At 38.7% G+C, this 16,924-nt stretch overlaps 1 protein-coding gene across 2 annotated transcripts in view; it reads left to right on the forward strand.

Moving 5' to 3' along the window:
• The window catches only part of Rasa2 (RAS p21 protein activator 2), a 90,402-nt gene extending 76,135 nt beyond the window's left edge, over positions 1-14,267 (forward strand). For both annotated transcript variants that reach the window (XM_051206812.1, XM_051206802.1), the window contains exons 18-24: positions 775-848; positions 1,545-1,651; positions 6,940-7,022; positions 7,780-7,988; positions 9,166-9,269; positions 9,583-9,769; positions 10,633-14,267. In XM_051206812.1, coding sequence (XP_051062769.1) covers positions 775-848; positions 1,545-1,651; positions 6,940-7,022; positions 7,780-7,988; positions 9,166-9,269; positions 9,583-9,769; positions 10,633-10,663 — 795 coding nt within the window. In that variant the 3' untranslated portion in view covers positions 10,664-14,267. The remainder of the gene's footprint in view (positions 1-774; positions 849-1,544; positions 1,652-6,939; positions 7,023-7,779; positions 7,989-9,165; positions 9,270-9,582; positions 9,770-10,632) is intronic.
• Positions 14,268-16,924: the final 2,657 nt, after the last annotated feature.

Below are 16,924 nucleotides of genomic sequence, written 5' to 3' on the forward strand. Positions count from 1 at the left end.
AAATTTTAAAAATAACCCTTTTATTTGGAGGACATTATTAAAATATTTTAGGTGAATTTGCATTAATAAATTCTTTTTATCCAAGGCCTTATGGAGACCAAAAATATAGATAAGAGCTAGCTGTGGTGGTAATCTTAGTACTAAGGAGGCCAAGACAGGAGGATTGCAGTGAGTTTAAGTCTATTCTCAGAAATAGTGAAATAGTGTCTCAAAAAGAATTACAATAAAGTATTATTACACATTGAGTTATTTCTATAGGGAAATCAATTCAGTATTTGAGTAAATTAAGAATAAACTTCTTAACTTCTTTGTAAATTGGCGACTTTGTATATTAAATGTATTTTATTTTTATAGATAATTGTAGAATGGGCCTCTTCAATCCAAGATGGTCTAAAATCTGAAATATTGGGATATCTAAAACTTCTTGAATGGACATGATGTCACAATGGAAAATTCCACACGACCTCGTGATAGATTACAAAGTGCAGGATTAGTAAAAATACTGTATAAAATTGTCTTTAGGCTATGTGTATGAATTTGTTTAGATATGAGTCCCATCTTCAAGAAAACTTTCTGTATATGAAAATATTTCAGAGCCCTAAATCTAAAGCACTTTGGTCCTGAGCATTTTGTGTAAATATATTCTCAACCTGCATTATATATACTCTAATAATGAATTTCCTCATATAATCAGTGACATATAAGATAAAACAGTTTTGTACAATATACCTCATTTACTCACATACCATAATACTTTCCCATTTCCCCATTTAGTTCTTAGATGAAATCTCATCTACGGAAACTAAAGAGTCCAGCGGTACGAGTGAGCCTGTGCACCTGAAAGAAGGGTAATTAATTAAATGAGACATGACTTTTCTGTTTCACTGTAGACAGTAAGTACAAAGAACGTGGGTCTAAAGAAACCTGAGTTTTCATTCTGCTCCAGAACTTCTTAAGCTTCTGCACTCAAGTGAATGACCCTCTATACCTGTCAGCTCCATGTCACAGGGCTGCACTCCCTGGCCGTACAGTCCCAGGGCTCTACAGTTAAGAGAGAGCTCTGATCAGCTTTACGAGTGGTTATTACTAGGAGTCAGTGGGATGCAAATGACTTACCTGATCCTCTTTATTCTGTATAGCACAGTTTTAAAACTACATTACTTATGGGCTAGAGAGATGGCTCAGTGATTAAGAACACTGGCTGCTCTTGTAAAAGACCTGGATTTAATTGCCAGTCTGTAACTCCAGTTCCAGGGGATCTGATGCCCTCTTCTGACTTCCACAGGTACTGCACACATGTGCATAGACATCATGCAGGCTGAACACCATACCTAAAAGTAAAACTAAAAGAACCCTTCATTAATTAAAGACTATTCCTTCAGTGCGACCTAAGTAAAATATATGAGTCATCGGTGGAAGTCAGTGTCGTACACTAACAATTATAAATGACTACCAAGTCCTCTAATAGTAAGGGTCAATTCTTTGTTTCAGGTGAACAATTTTAATCTCTGAGGCTGTTTATTTTATGTCTGTTATGTTGGCAGTGAGATGTATAAAAGAGCTCAAGGAAGAACCCGTATTGGAAAAAAGAATTTCAAGAAACGGTGGTTCTGCTTGACAAGCCGAGAGCTCACCTACCACAAGCAGCCAGGTAGGGCTGTGTCCATTCTTTATTGTGGCTTTACTCTGCTGGTTCCTGGGACTGCAGTGAATCATTGCACAACGAATGGCTCAGAGTTTCTCAGAGAGACACAAAAAATGAAACTGGAGTGCTTATCTCATCACATTGTGTGGTGTATAATTAAACTGTAACGTAAAAGCTGGGCATAAATCAATTTGAGTGTAAAACTGGACTTGGTATAGCAATAAAAACAGAAAGGTGAGGGCTTAACAGTGGCTAGCAATCACAGACATTCAGCTTGCCAGGGTATTCAGGAAGTTTTTGAAGTCCCATCAAATCTGATCAGTAAACACCTACTAAGAGAGCTTGGGTAGGTGGGGAGCTTATCCTACAAATTCCGTAATGATGACATAAACACCTGACATGGGCTACTGTACGAGAGTATAGAGTGCTTCAGTGGAGACGGCTGAGTAGTAAAATGATTGGGAAGAGAACTCTGGGCTTAAGCCTCCCAAACAGCAGGAACTACTGACATGTACTGCTGTATCAGCTAAGAGGAAACAAAAATTTTTTTTGTATACACATAAGAGCAGCTTACACAGAATGAATGAATATACATATGTGTGTGTGTGTGTGTGTGTGTGTGTGTGTGTGTGTGTGTGTATGTATGTATGTCTAAGTATATTAGTAAGAAATTTCTTAGACTGTGCTGCATTTTAGGCACCCAGATAGCTTACTATAGTATATAAATATGTAGCTAAAGATCAGTAGGCTTGCCTTTCCAAAGTGTTTTTAAAACTGACTTTGAATATTTCAGATTTCTGGCTTATACTGAATTTTATATAAATATTCTCACCTGCTGATTGTGGTGGTGCAGGATTTTAATCCCAGCACCCAGGAGGCAGAAGCAGGTGGATCTCTGAGTTCAAGGCCAGCCTTTTCTACAAAGTGAACTTCAGGACAACCAGGACTGTTATACAGAGAAACCCTGTCTCGAAAAACCAAATAAATAAATATTCTTACCTATGGATAGATAGTGTTGTTGTTTATTATGTTTATATTAGTAGTACAATTAAGCCAGGCATGGTAATACACACCTTTAATCCTAGCAGAGACAGAGTTGGAAGCCAGCCTAGTCTATGCATAGTGAGTTCTAGAACAGATAGAATTACATATGAAGAGACTCTGTCTCAAAACAAACAAAAAAACAATAGTAATAACAATAGTGCAGTGAAATAAAATGTAAGGTAAATTAGTCATTTTCTGTGAATAAACAAAGTTATTTCTTCCTCAGTTAAAGCACTGTCTAGTCCCAACCAGTATCCCAAAGTCTGCTGGTTATAGTATCCTTTAAATTAGATGATAGTAATGGTGCCTGTCTTTTGAGAACTCTGCATATATACACATAGGTTTTCATGACCCCATAGGCCCAGAGTACACCACAGTTTTCAAGTTTAGCCTTTGTTCTATCCACTGATGTTAAGGGATAGACTTCATAGAATTGGACTATTAGAACCTTATGGATGGATATATTAGAACTTTGTTGTTTTGTGTTGGAGGAAATACACAAATGAGACTGTGAAATTGTTTACCAAAGCATGCAGTTCTAAGCATATATGCTTGTTGTTTTAACTACTTTGATGGATTTTTCCAAAGGGTATTACACACTTTCCTGCCTTCTAAAAAAGAACTCATTGAATATAAGTTAGCATTTTCCGGCTGACTTGGGTTGATCAGAGTTCCTGAGTGTAAGTGCAGCTGTGTTCCCCAGCTGAGTGCCTTTATTCCCGAGCTAGTCTTGTACTGTGCCTTTTGTGTTTATGTGTTTGCTGTGCTGAGTTTATCCTCACTTCATTTAGTCAGGCTGTCACCTTAAATTTTTTATGCTGTCAATGAAGTGTCTTCTCCCCTTCCCTGTCATCAACCTTTACTTCTTACTGCTAATGTACTGTGAATTAAGGTTCGGGTATATTTGTTAAAATTACACAGAAAAGCAAAGGCTTGAATAAAGATGTAAGGACCTTCCCCCATAAATCAAATACATGGCCTTCTTATTTGCTAGTTGCTCAGCAGTTTTGCTTAAGTCTGTCTTCTGGCTATTTTCTTGGTAGCCTAAGCCAGTAATTATTTTCTGTTGCTACAGTTACTATAAATTTTACTATACAATAAATTTTGATGTCTGAAAGAATACCTCCCAGAGTTTCTGTAACATAGTTGTGAATCATTGCCTTTCACTTATCTTCCTGATAGATAAATGTATTCTGACTCAATAATGGGCTCTCTTCCCCAATTTGCTGTATAAAGATTAATAGAATTTTTTCCACTTTAAAGATTTTTTTTTCTCAAGTTGTGGTGCTTACTTAGGAAGCTGCTGAGAAGCAGTAGTAAGCAACTCATAGTGAGTACAATTAATGTGGCAAATGAGTGTTCTCAGATATTTAGTGATCCGTCATTAACACTTTGACGTATTTTTATAGAGGTAAGTGCTATTCTCTAGCCGTTACTTCTGTTATGTGGTGAAGTTGAATGGGCTGCTCATGTTGCAGCTTCTTCGGGTCTCACACACTCCCACCTCACATTCCTTATATAGGACTTCACCAGACTGCTCTTAACGTTTCTTTAGTATCCAATTTTTGTGACCGTGGTTCTGTATATACTCTACATAGAGATCTTCCTTTCTGCAGGTCTGTGATCTGATGTCCTGTAAGCCTCAGATACTGTCAACGCTTCATTGCAATCATTTAGGTCTCTAGCCACTTTGCTGTCTATTTATTAGGAACATCTAGCACGTTGGTCGTTACATTTCATCTCTCTCTTCCCCTGCTCTTTAAGATCCTTGCCGGTATTGATCACGTTACTAGCATAAAAGCAGTTAGTAAATATTCTTCAAAAACACCAAGTCTTCAAATACACTGTGGCCATAATTACTTCAGTAGTAACCACTATGGATTCTGAAGCTTTAACCAAGTTTACTAGTAAAATTTTTAATAAGCCCATCTTTGGAATACTTCTCTGAGATTTGCTTAGCTATTTTATGTTCATGAGGCCTGTTATCTATAGGTACAGACAGTTTATACAGCTTCCATAAACATACACTCTCAGTACATTTAGGTTCACTGGACTTTTGCTGGCTCGAGTTTTCTAACATGAGGCTCTCCAGGGTTTTCGTTTGTTTGTTTGTTTGTTGTTTGTTTGTTTCTCTTAATAGCTGAAGAACCAAATAAATCATTAACTCAGTTATGCAAGTATTTTCAGCTAAAAATATTTTACTGGGTGCCTACTATGTGCCAGAGGCGAAGGACAAAACAGTAGTAAAGTTAATATTTCTCTACCAGTCTTTCAGAACTCAATACAAATTCTACTAAGGGTTCGTTTTTTGTTTATTACTCTGTCTTAAATTATTTGGACAGTGCCTGGCATATAGTAGACATTCAGTATATATATCTTTTAAAAATATATGTCAAATCTATTTGAATTACCTTAAATATTGACAGCAACAACAAAAAACAATTAACTGAACACTGTTTTTGCGTAAAAATAAAAAGTCTCAGCATTAATTTTTTTGAATTGTATAAAATAGAATATTTTTAGTTTTCTTTATTTCAGCCCACACATCCTTAAAGAAAAGCTTGAGGAAGAAATAAAAACAAAACTTTGATGCTGTAAAAAAACACCATCACAAAATGACCAGAAGTCAAAAATGTATTTGTCAAAAGCTTCTACAACTGGATGAGATATGGGTAACCCTTTAACAAACTCCAATTCCCTTTGCCTACATTTCAAAACCCTTAAATAGTTAAGGATTCACTCTGCTGAATAAAATTTTTGTTTATCTCCAGCATCTCCTGAAGTAAACTTTAGGGACCACATGGTAGAAGGAGAGAACTGACTTCTGTCAGTTGTCCTGTGACCTTTACACGTGTGCTATATAGTTCATCTACATGCACCTACACCTATGCCTACACACACACAATGTAAGTTTTAAAAAAATTAAATAAAGCTGGGCATGATGACACATGCCTTTAATCCCAGCACTCAGAATACAGAAGCAGGTGGATCTCTTTAAGGTTGAGGCCTTAGATAGAAACCTGAGGCCAGCCTGGTCTACATACTGAGTTCTAGAACAAGCCAGGGCTACATAGAGAGACCTTGTCTCAAAAAACAAAATAAATAAAATTTAAAGATCCAGGGCTGGATAATTAGCTCAGTGGTTATCTTAGTTAGGGTTTCTATTGCTGTGAAGAAACACCATGACCATGGCAAGTCTTATGAAGGAAAACATTGAGTTGGGTGACTTGCAGTTCCAGAGGTGTCCATTATCATGGTGGGAAGTATGGAGGCATGCAGTCAGACAAGGTACTAGAGAAGGAGATGAGGGTAGAGAAGGAACTACATCTTGGTCCATAGACAACAGGAAGTAAACTGAGTCACTGGGTGCAGTGTAAGCATGTAAATGAAACCTCAAAGCCTGTCTACACAGTGACACTTCCCCCAACAAAGCCATACCTACTCCAGCAAGCCGCATCTCCTAACAGTGCCACTCTGTGTGAGTTTATAGGGGCCAGTGACATTCAAACTACCACAGTGGTTAAGAGTACTTGTTTTTGTAGAGAGCCTGAGTTCAATTCCCAGCATCCATATGGTGGCTCACAATCATCTGTAACTCCACACCCAGGGGATCCAAAGCTGCCTTCTGACCTTTGAGGGCACTGGGTACATACATACACATGGTACACATATATACATTCAGGGGCAACACTCATACACATAAAATAGTAAAATTAAGCATGTTTTAGGGGTAGAGATATAGGTCAGTGCTAGGATACTTGCATAATGTGCATCATGCCTTGGGTTTGGTTTCCTGCACATGCATACATACCAAATGTTTCTGTCTTGAAGGATAATCCTTTAATTACATGTTAAGTTGGCAAAACAAAAGAATCTAATAGTTATAGTTACTGCTTAGGTCAATTCCCATGCCTGGGCCTCTCAGTGGATCTTTATCACTAGACACACTAGTTCTTTCAGCTTCTATATAATTAGTGTTACAAATTTGCAACAGCATAGAAAACAATTTTCTACATAGAGATGAAATTTATTCACATGCTTTTCTTTAAAAATATTTTCATCTATGTAGTAAAAGGAGAGGACACTTTATAGAACTCAATCAAAAGCCCTGTTTTATTATATAGAAAACTTCCAGAAGCCTACTGTCGATGCATGTGCTTCTTCCAGCAAGGGAATTAACCTTAAAGAATTAGCATCTTACCTTTGTAACTATTACAGTAATTCTTTTCATTTTGTCATCGTTTATTTAGGCAAAGATGCAATTTACACTATTCCAGTGAAAAACATTCTTGCTGTGGAAAAACTGGAAGAAAGTTCTTTCAACAAGAAAAATGTAAGTTATATAAATATTGGAAGCATTTCAAATTGTTGTATATAAGTTATTTTGGTATTTGCCATTCAGATCTCTAAGTAATGTCCCAACTCATGTCTACTATTGCCAGTCACCAGGATGGCATCCCTGGTCCTCATTATCTCCTCACTGCCTTGTCTTTCCTCAAACTTCCTCCTACATCTAAAATTACCTTCCTTTGTTCTTATTCAGATAGTAGATTTTCCTTTGGGCATGTGTGACATCTAAATTTACATTGTTTACTGCTTAGTGCCATCAACTAAGAGACACTATGACCACAACAACTCAAAGAAAAACATTTAATTGGGTGGCTTACAGTTCAGAGGTTCAGTCCATTATCATCATGGTGTAGGACATGGTGGTGTGCAGGCACACATGGTGCAGAGAAGTAGCTGAGAGTCCTACATCTTGCAGGCAACAGGAAGTGGTCTGTCTCACTGGAAGTAGCTTGAGCATAGACACCTCAAAGCCCATCCCCAGAGTAACGCACTTCCTCTGATAAGACCACACTACTTCAACAAAGCCACACCTCTTAATAGTGCTGTTCCCTTTGGGGGCCATTTTCCTTCAAACTACCACAGGTCACTGACGTGCTTAGAGAGTAACAACTCTTTAAGATACATTAGCAGACATTTCTTAGCCAAGCAACTAGGTTTCCTTTCTAAGTACTTACTCTGTTGGTGTACTATGTGTTGGTTTTAAGGCTTTTTTAACTTTTTTGTCTTTATTACCAATGAAGATGTTCCAAGTGATACATACAGAGAAAACACTCTACGTCCAAGCAAATAACTGTGTGGAAGCTAACGAGTGGATAGATATGCTATGCAGGGTGAGCAGATGCAACCACAACAGGCTCAGTTCTTTTCACCCTTCAGCATATCTCAATGGAAACTGGCTCTGCTGCCAAGAGACAAGTGAAAATACACCAGGCTGCAAGCCCTGTACTGCGTAAGTTCCTTCCTGATGAAAGCAGTAGTGATTCAAAATCCATCCATACAGTGGATATGGATGTGAAAACAAGCTAAGTCAAAGTAGCTATACATAACGGCCACATATTGTTGGAAAATATTCCTATGAAAGGTACTCAGCAAGGCTTGGATTGTTGCCTAGTTGTTGCGTGACACACATAAGTACTTTGGTTGGATCATAGTACCATAAAAATAAAATACATAGAATAAGTAAATTCCTAGACACATAATGTAAATTAGCAGTGGCCAGGGACTGGATGGATGGGAGAATGGAGGCTGTTAATGAGTAAAAAGATTTGTGGCTGATGAAAATAATTCTGAAATTATTAATGGTTGTACATGTCTGTGGGTGGGATTTTAGATTGTAGCACAGGTCTGAAGGGCCAGATTAAAGGTTAATGGTAGAGTATTTGCCAAATATGAGCAATGTTCCACTGTATCATCAACACCATTAGAAGAAGAAAAGTCAGCATCTCAAGCCTGAGCAAGACACAGAAGACTAGAAAGATGGCTCAGCAATTAACAGTACTTACCGCTCTTGCAGGGGATCCAAGTTTGGTTCCCAGCATCCACATTAAGCAGCTCTCAACCACCTACATCTCCAGCTACAAGGTATCCAATGCCTGTGGCTTCCTCAGGCACCTGCACTTACATGCACACACCCACACATACACACAAATAAAAATAAAATTTACAATTGTATCAAAGAAGTCCACTAAACATTATATTTTAGATATAGAATAGCCATTGTTGCCCTGTACACTTTATTAATGCATTGTTTTGTGAAGAACCATAGTTTATAAAAATGATTTTATTGGGACTGGAGAGTGGTTAGGAATTCTTGTTGCTCTTGTAGAGGACCCCAGTTCAGTTCCGGAACCTGTGTAATTCCACCTCCAGGGAATCTGATGCCCTCTTCGAGCCTCTGTAGATACCCACACATGTGCATAAATACACACATACACATTTAAAAAATACTTTAAAAGGTTATTTTACTTCAAAATCCTCTTCAATATGTCCCTGTTTAATTATCTCAGAGATTGATTTCTGAGATCCCTTTTCCAAAGTTCTAAATGTAGTTTTAGTCTCAATTCATCAAAAATCTTACTCATAGTAACAAAATTTTTTCAATGTCTTTAATTTTCTTTTTATCATAGAGGTATCCCTGCAGACATCCAGATAGATATTGATGAAGACAGAGAAACAGAAAGAATTTATTCCCTTTTTAACCTCAGTTTACCTAAACTGCAGAAAATGGAAGGTAAACATGCTCTACTTTTATAAAGCCATGATTTTTTATAACTAATTTCTGAATTATTTCTTTGATTTTTTTTTAAATTAAAAATATTTATGGATTTACTAAGTTACTGCTAATGAAGTTCACAAACCATCAAAAGAGGCTACTCATGAAATAAAACTACTGTTCTTACGTAAACGTGATGGTTCTGTTAAGTACAATTGTTGTATAGTATAATCAGAATCTCTCTCTCAAAAACTTCAAAAAATGTTTAATTATACTACAGATTACATTTGTGGAATTTAGTTTTCTGATCATATTTCACTGTCCCTTACAGAGGCTTGTGGAACTATAGCAGTCTATCAAGGGCCACAGAAAGAGCCTGATTATTGTAACTTCACAATTGAGGATTCTGTTACAACCTTTAAGACAATTCAGCAAATAAAAAGCATCATAGAGAAGCTAGATGAGCCTCATGAGAAATACAGAAAGAAAAGATCAAGTAGTGCAAAATATGGAAGCAAGTAAGTACCCTCAGGCCCTGCTCTCCGAGTCTGAGGACCAGCCCTTCTCCTGTGCGTGCTTTCTGCCTCTCGGGCTGTTCTGCTCAGTTCTGCTCTTGTTACATGCTGTGGTCCTGTACTTCACAACTGCTCTGAATGTCATGCTCAGTTGTAATTCTCTCCTTGGATGATTAGTAGCTTTTTTCTTTTTGTTTTTATTGTCTTTATATTTCTCACAACACCTTATATTTATAATGAATACCAAAACAAGCAAGCAGATCTTAGTTTGAGGCCAGCCTGATCTACAAATTGAGTTCGAGGATAGCCAGGCTATTACATAGAGAAACCCTGTCTTGAAAACAAAGTATCTCATCATCTCTGCAGTCCATGCATACCATGCCCTGCCTAGCTTTATTTTTCTCTATTAAAAAATGCCATCTCAGCTGCTGGTGGTATTCTTGCTTACTGCCCAGCTAATTGCCCTTGCAGTGTACACTACACATCTGTTTTCTTTCTCTAATTTTGTGGGTGAGGGGGTTTGGGCTGGGAAAACAAGTTGGTGTTAGTATGGTTGACTAGCATACAGCACTTGTTGGGAGGCAACAACAAACAATCAAATCCTCTTACACAAATATTTTGCTTATTTTCTTTTGCTGTACCATCATTCGAGCTCCATGAGTTATGTATCTATTTCATTCAGTACTATACACTTAGCTTCTAGAATAGTACCTGAAATGTGGTTAAGTGGTCAGTAATATTTGTTGAATTAATAAAGCAAGACAGTGCATGAGAGCAAGGAAAATTAGAAGTGCTTGTGGGTTCTGTATATATCATATTTTTAATTTGTATATTTTAAAGAGTATTTTTCTCTTACTGTTTTATAGGGAAAATCCAATTGTTGGGAAAATATCATAGTTTGACCAACTGATGGAGAACTGGAAAAATACTGTTTTTCATGGAGTTTTTTAATTCACCCAGTTTTGTTCAGAGTATGTAAGAGCAGACATTGGCTTTGATGACACCTGCTTTCACATTGTATTTAATATTTAATGGTTGGAGTTAACTGTTTGGGAATTCTGATGTCAATGAGTTTATTACTAGAGAATCCGAAACCCACGATTCCCTTCCAATCCAAGCATCCAAATCCCTGTCATTGCAACTTCTTTCTGATAGAATCTTTCTAAGGAAGGTTCCTAAGAAGCTTTGTAACAAAGGGAGCGCTTCACCGCGAGGGACCCGCCCCTACTTGTGGCACTCTATTGTGTGGACTCATTTTCACTACCGTTAGTGCCTGCTCTGTACTGCCAGCATCGTGTTTCACCAGAAAATCCTCAGTCCGTTGTCAATTCCGAATTTCTCGTTGAGTTCATCTGGACCCGCCTCTCTAAGAAAGAAAAAGAAGAAAAAACAAAAACAGACTTTTTTCCTCTATCGTGTTAGCCATTACAGGACATAGAGACAAAGATGAAGACCTCAGAACGCCCTTGAAAGTGGGTGGATGTTTTGCCTGGTCACAGGTACAAGAGTACTCAGATAGATATCAGGGAATATGTGCTTCTGTGTGCACCATGTTTACATTTGGAATGAGTGATGGCAGATGAAATCAAATGAGACCACTAATGTTTTTCATTGTTTTAAATATCAGGTACTCATTTTCTTAATTTGAAAATTCAGTTTAACATTACTCCTGAAGGCATCTCTTCCCAACCAGAAGAGAATGGTGAAGGCCGTGAGAAAACCACGTGACCTTGCCTGCTGTTTCATGTCATAATAAGGGTGTGTAAGGATGCCCTCCATATAGTGTTTGGTCACTCGGCGCACTTTAATAATCTGGCACATTCCAGATTGTAGCTTAGATACTCCGTGGTATCTGTCCTTTATGATCAGTTGAATGATCAGTGTTTAAGCCTAGAACAGTGCTTTCTGAAAATGTTTCTATTTTATTGCTGTTTCCTTATTGACTGCTAGCCAAATGGAATTAGGGTCAGCAACTGTTGAAATCCTGTTTTTCCTTACTCTGCTTGTAAATAAGCAGTTGAAGCAAGCGCCACCCTGGAGGGGGGGTGCCCTTGGCTTCATCAGTATTAAAACCATGGTACTTACTTGTCTTTTTTAATTCAGAACATTTTCTAAGTGTGGTACTTTGAACGTTGGGGTATTTACTTGTGTTCCTGTTGAAAACTGTGACTTATTGGTGTAAGTCTAACTAGCTGTGATTTTTCTATTTGGTTGAGCTTAAGATGTATTTCAGAATATATTTGCCAATTATGTTGTTGCTAGGTAATTGTTTTTACATTGTTATTAGGTAATTATTTTTAAAGATTTTTTTAAACACAGACTTGTCCCATAAAAAATCATGACTGAAAATTTTTTCTAAATGGCTTTGTTGTTGGTTGCCTTTTCTCTTTGTTCTTTTCGGGGGCCCACCACCCACCTCCCAAATTAATCACGTGGAGACTTATTATTACTTATAAATGTCTGGCCTTAGCTTGGCTTATTTCTAACCAGCTTTCCTTAAATTGTCCTGTGTACCTTTTGCATATGGGCTTTTTCCTTTTTTCATTTCTGTAATCTTATTTCACCCTTACGCTCTGGTGGCTGGGTGTTTGGCCCCTTCTTTTCTTGTTCTTGATCTCCCTCGCTTCTCAATCCCTCTCTCCAATTTATTCTCTCTGTTTGCAAGCCCCACCTATCCTTTCTCCTGCCTTGCTATTGGCCATTCAGCTCTTTATTAGACCAGCAGGTGTTTTAGACAGGCAAAGTAACAGCTTCACAGAGTTAAACAAATGCAACGTAAAAGAATGTAACACATCTTTACATCATTAAACAAATGTTCTATAGCATAAGCAAATGTAACACATCTTAAACTAATATTCCACAACAGACTCTTAAGAGTCAGCATGGGATGGGCCTGAATAGTGTTTGGTTGTAACTCCTGGCCCATGCTAAAATTTAAAAGAGTCCTTTAAATCTGACAGACTTAGAGATCCCATTAACTACATTGTTTTGTAGATGTTAAAAAAAAAAAAAGTAGCCACTTAATACATTACTCATGAACTTTGTATTAAAATTCCTACTTAGATTCTCCAAAATGTCTACCTAAAAAAGACATGAGTGGTCCAGATAAAAGAGTTCAAGACCCTTTAGTGGTTTTGAATCTTCTGCTGGTTGTTTTGTTTGGTTTTTCTCTCCCCCCAAAAGGAACTATGTCCTAACTGTTTCTTGTTGTTTTGAGACAAGGTCTCACTATATATCCGTGGCTGGCCTAGAACTCACAGAGATCCACCTGCCACTGCCTCCACTTCCTACATTTTGGAAGTAAAAGCATGTGCCACCACATCCCACACCCCTAACATTTCTAATATCAAATTCCCAATTATGAATAATTTTAAAGATCACAGTATCAAATGGGCCAAAGCTATGTACATGTATAGCTCAGTTTGAGAGCTCAATCATCTATTTTTGTTATTGATGTGACCCTTTGAACAGCCAAATTGACTGGAATTAATTGGACAGTTTGGCACAGTGTAAAAAGAGAAATATATAATTTTCCTTAGATACAGTCTTTTCTGGTCAGAAATCATGTCCACAGGACCTTCCGACAATCAAGACCCTCCAGGGCCTTCTCCTTTGCTGTGCTCTTGCGTACTGTGAGTCTTAACTTCATGATCTCCTTTTTCTGCCTTTTACAAAGAGCATTTGAAAAAAGTATATGGCAGCTCACCTCTCCCTAAAACCTGGAGACCCCTGAAAGGACAGAAGAAATGATGGGGGGGACTCTTTTCCTGTAGATGTTCACCAGCTCTGAGCTGTGCCCTCCACTCAGAGTGGTGATACGTTGTATGTTTTGTCTAGCTTTGTTTTAAACCATCATCTGATCAGACAGTGGGCAATAGCAAAGATTTTTACTCCCAGGAATATAACTTATCAAATTGAACTGTTGTGTTTACCAAAGAAACATGTTTTAATGTCACGGGTAATAAATAGCAAAGAGTCAAAACTGGGCTCTCGTTTTACCAACTTGAAAGCATCACATGACTAATGACTGTGGCTTTTGTTTGTGTTTCCAAGACCTGATTTCATTCTTTTACTGGAAAAAAACTCATTCAAGCCATGTTTTAAAAAACAGATTTCTTTTAAGTGAACGCACCTTCTAATTTGCTTTAAGTACTGTTGAGTAGCCTATAAAGATGGACTCAGCAGATCTTTCTAGTGTCCTTACATATGTGACAAATACAAAACTCATTCTAGAGTTAAATTACTGATCTTGATTGATGTTATCTGCTTACATTTTTAACCTGGGAATTAATATGTTGCTAGTAAATATTGGTTTTTACAGTGTCTAGTTTGAAAATGTAAGTTATCAAAACGTAATATAGTGAATTTGTGTAACCATGTTGTATTGTTGAGAATGTATTTTTATTTAAATTTTATTTTCTTATGAAGAGTATTATAAAAATTAAAACCTTTTGTAACTGTCGTTTGAAAAATAACTCAAATAAAGTACAAGAAGCCTGTCTGCTCTTTGTGAGACATTACTTACAGTGTCTGCTCCTTGCCGATCTATCTGAGGGGGATGCCGTTCAGGAAGACCCCAGCAGCAGCAGCTGGGAAGCCCCCTGTGCTTTGCCTGCGCTTGACCAGGCCACATTCTTACTCCTTATTATTTGCTCCCCAGACTTCTCTCTTTGACCTGCAGCTTTCATTGTCAGTGTGGGGAACCATGGGAGAATATGTTCTACTCTTGTCTGAGCAAGCAACTTGAACTGAACCTGTTCAACTTTTTTTAAAAAGGCCTTTCTGCTCTTTAAAAAAAACAACAACAAAAACAGCATTAAAGTTTCTGATGATTCAGATCCTACACTGACCCCTGTGGCCATGTTGTGCTGTGTTGACAGGTTATCTCGAGAATACATATAGCACCAAAGACTAGTCTAGAGATGACTCGCACTCCCACAGGAGTAGATCTTAAGCTCTTTTCCTGTGTGCCTCAGAATCTCTGAACACCCCTAAATAAATACAACAGCCCCTGTGACTCCATGGGAATCTAAGGTTAACAATGAAGAATGGGGGTGGGGGTCTGAGTCTCATGCTAATCCTGTGTGGACTAAAACTTGTAATAAACAAGTTTTTGTTTGTTTTTTTCTGAGGCAGGGTTTCTCTGTGTAACAGCTCTGGCTGTCCTGGAACTCACCCTGTTAGACCAGGCTGGCCTCAAACTCAGAGACCCACCTGCTTCTGCCTCCTGAGTGTTGGGATTAAAGGTGTGGGACACCACCACAAGTCCCAGTATTTTTTCTAATGGTTTATTCTTGGGGCAGGTATTGGTTGCTTAGTTTGTTGGTTTTGGTTTTCTTAATTCTTGTGTAGCCATGGTTGGCCTTGAAGGCCTTGAACTCCTCTCCTGCACTCCCAGTGCTGGTATTAAAAGAATGCACCACCATGCCTAGCTCTTCTTCCTGATGAAATATGCTGTTCTTCACAGGAGGGGAGCCGTGCTTTACATTTCTCTTTCCAATCTGCATGATTCCAAAATGAAGAATGTCTAAAGCCAATTAGAGTTCCTTTCTATTCCACTTAAGTACTAAGTGCCATACTCCCCTGAAAGCTCTTTACACAGTGACTTTTTGGATGATTGGATATTCTTAAATAAACTGACCAGTATCCTTTGCTCTTAATTTTTCGTGTGTATCATATATATGATCATATACCATGATCAAATTGATCTCGTTCCAGAAATTAAGGATGGATCGACATGTGCAAATCAGCCAGTGTAATAAAGCAGCCTTCTGCACACACTCAGTACAGAAGATCCTTTAATAAAACTGCACACGTGTTGAGTTTTCAAACCAAGTAAAGAAGGAGCATAAAGTCAGTATACAACGGGCTGATAGCTAACCACGTACTAAATGGGGAAAAACTGAGTGAGATCAGCGTGTCTGTTCTTATTACTCTTGCTTCAAAATAGTGCTTGAAACTTTGGCCAGAGCAATGGGAAGAAAGGGAATATAAACAAGAAAAAGATAAAATCTAAAAAGCCCTTCAGTAGTCATGGATCAGAGTTGCTGTTGTAGAATTGGACATTACTGAAAGTAATTTATATATTCAGTACAGTCCGTATTAAAATTCCGATGAGATTCTTCCCAGGAATAAGGGGAAGGAAATCTCAAATGTAAACAAACCCCAAGTAGCCAAGGCAATCTGAAGCAAAGAGAAGCAGTGCAGATAGAAAGCTCCACTTCACATTCTACAACTGTGCCACGGTAACCAGACCAGCAGGAGCCTGGCACAAAACACAATGTAGACCAACGGAATAGAGGTTCAAACATAAACTCACAAAGTTATAATGGTATGATTCCTGACCAAGATGCCAAAAACCTTAAGAGAAAAGAGAAGCTTGGGACTGGGAAAACTGAAAGCCTGCTGCAGAAGCCACAAGGAACCTAAGGCTTCGCAGACCTGGTAAGTAGTTAGTGCCTTTGTACTCAGTGTGAGGTGCTACCAGCCCCGCTGACCATCCTCCAAATGGAAGACACCTAAAGAGACACAGCAGGAATGCGGAAGCTAAATGCAGGAGTGGAAAGCAGTTTGCAGGCCAGCCCTTGCAGGGGATCTGACCTACAGCCCAGCTCAAAGCCACCACCTAATGCCAGACAACCCAGGAATGTTCTGAGGTGTGAGTGGGCCCAGTAGGAAGCATGGGGGACAACCACACCAGGCATCAGTAACCTGGGGCATGGGCCACAGCCTGAGGGGGCAGATGCATTGGGTGGCAGCTCTGGGCCTAGGTCACTGAGGTGAGCTGTGTACGCCCTAAGAGCGGCACACTTCTTCCATAGCAGGGCACTATGGCAAAGGGGGACAAGTCACCCCTGGCCTTAGGCTGCCAACTGGGAAGCTCGCGTTTCCCTACACTCCACTCAGCTCCCTTCTTAATGGGCTTGCTGAGCATGTGTCCTTGTCCCCAGGCCCTCAGCCAGAATGGACTTGTTACCAACACTTCCACCAGCCTGTGGACACTCAGGCCACCTCCTTTCTCTAGCTCAGTCTTGGGTACCAGGCTTAAACACCAAAGCTTAACAAGTTCAGCCAACCACAGAATCTATATAAACCCCTCCCATGTCTGGGTGTGGCCTATTACTTATTTGGCACTGAATAGGCTTGGCTGACCTAGAA

Source organism: Phodopus roborovskii, unplaced genomic scaffold (assembly GCF_943737965.1).
Source record: "Phodopus roborovskii unplaced genomic scaffold, PHOROB, whole genome shotgun sequence".
Lineage (NCBI taxonomy): Eukaryota > Metazoa > Chordata > Mammalia > Rodentia > Cricetidae > Phodopus > Phodopus roborovskii.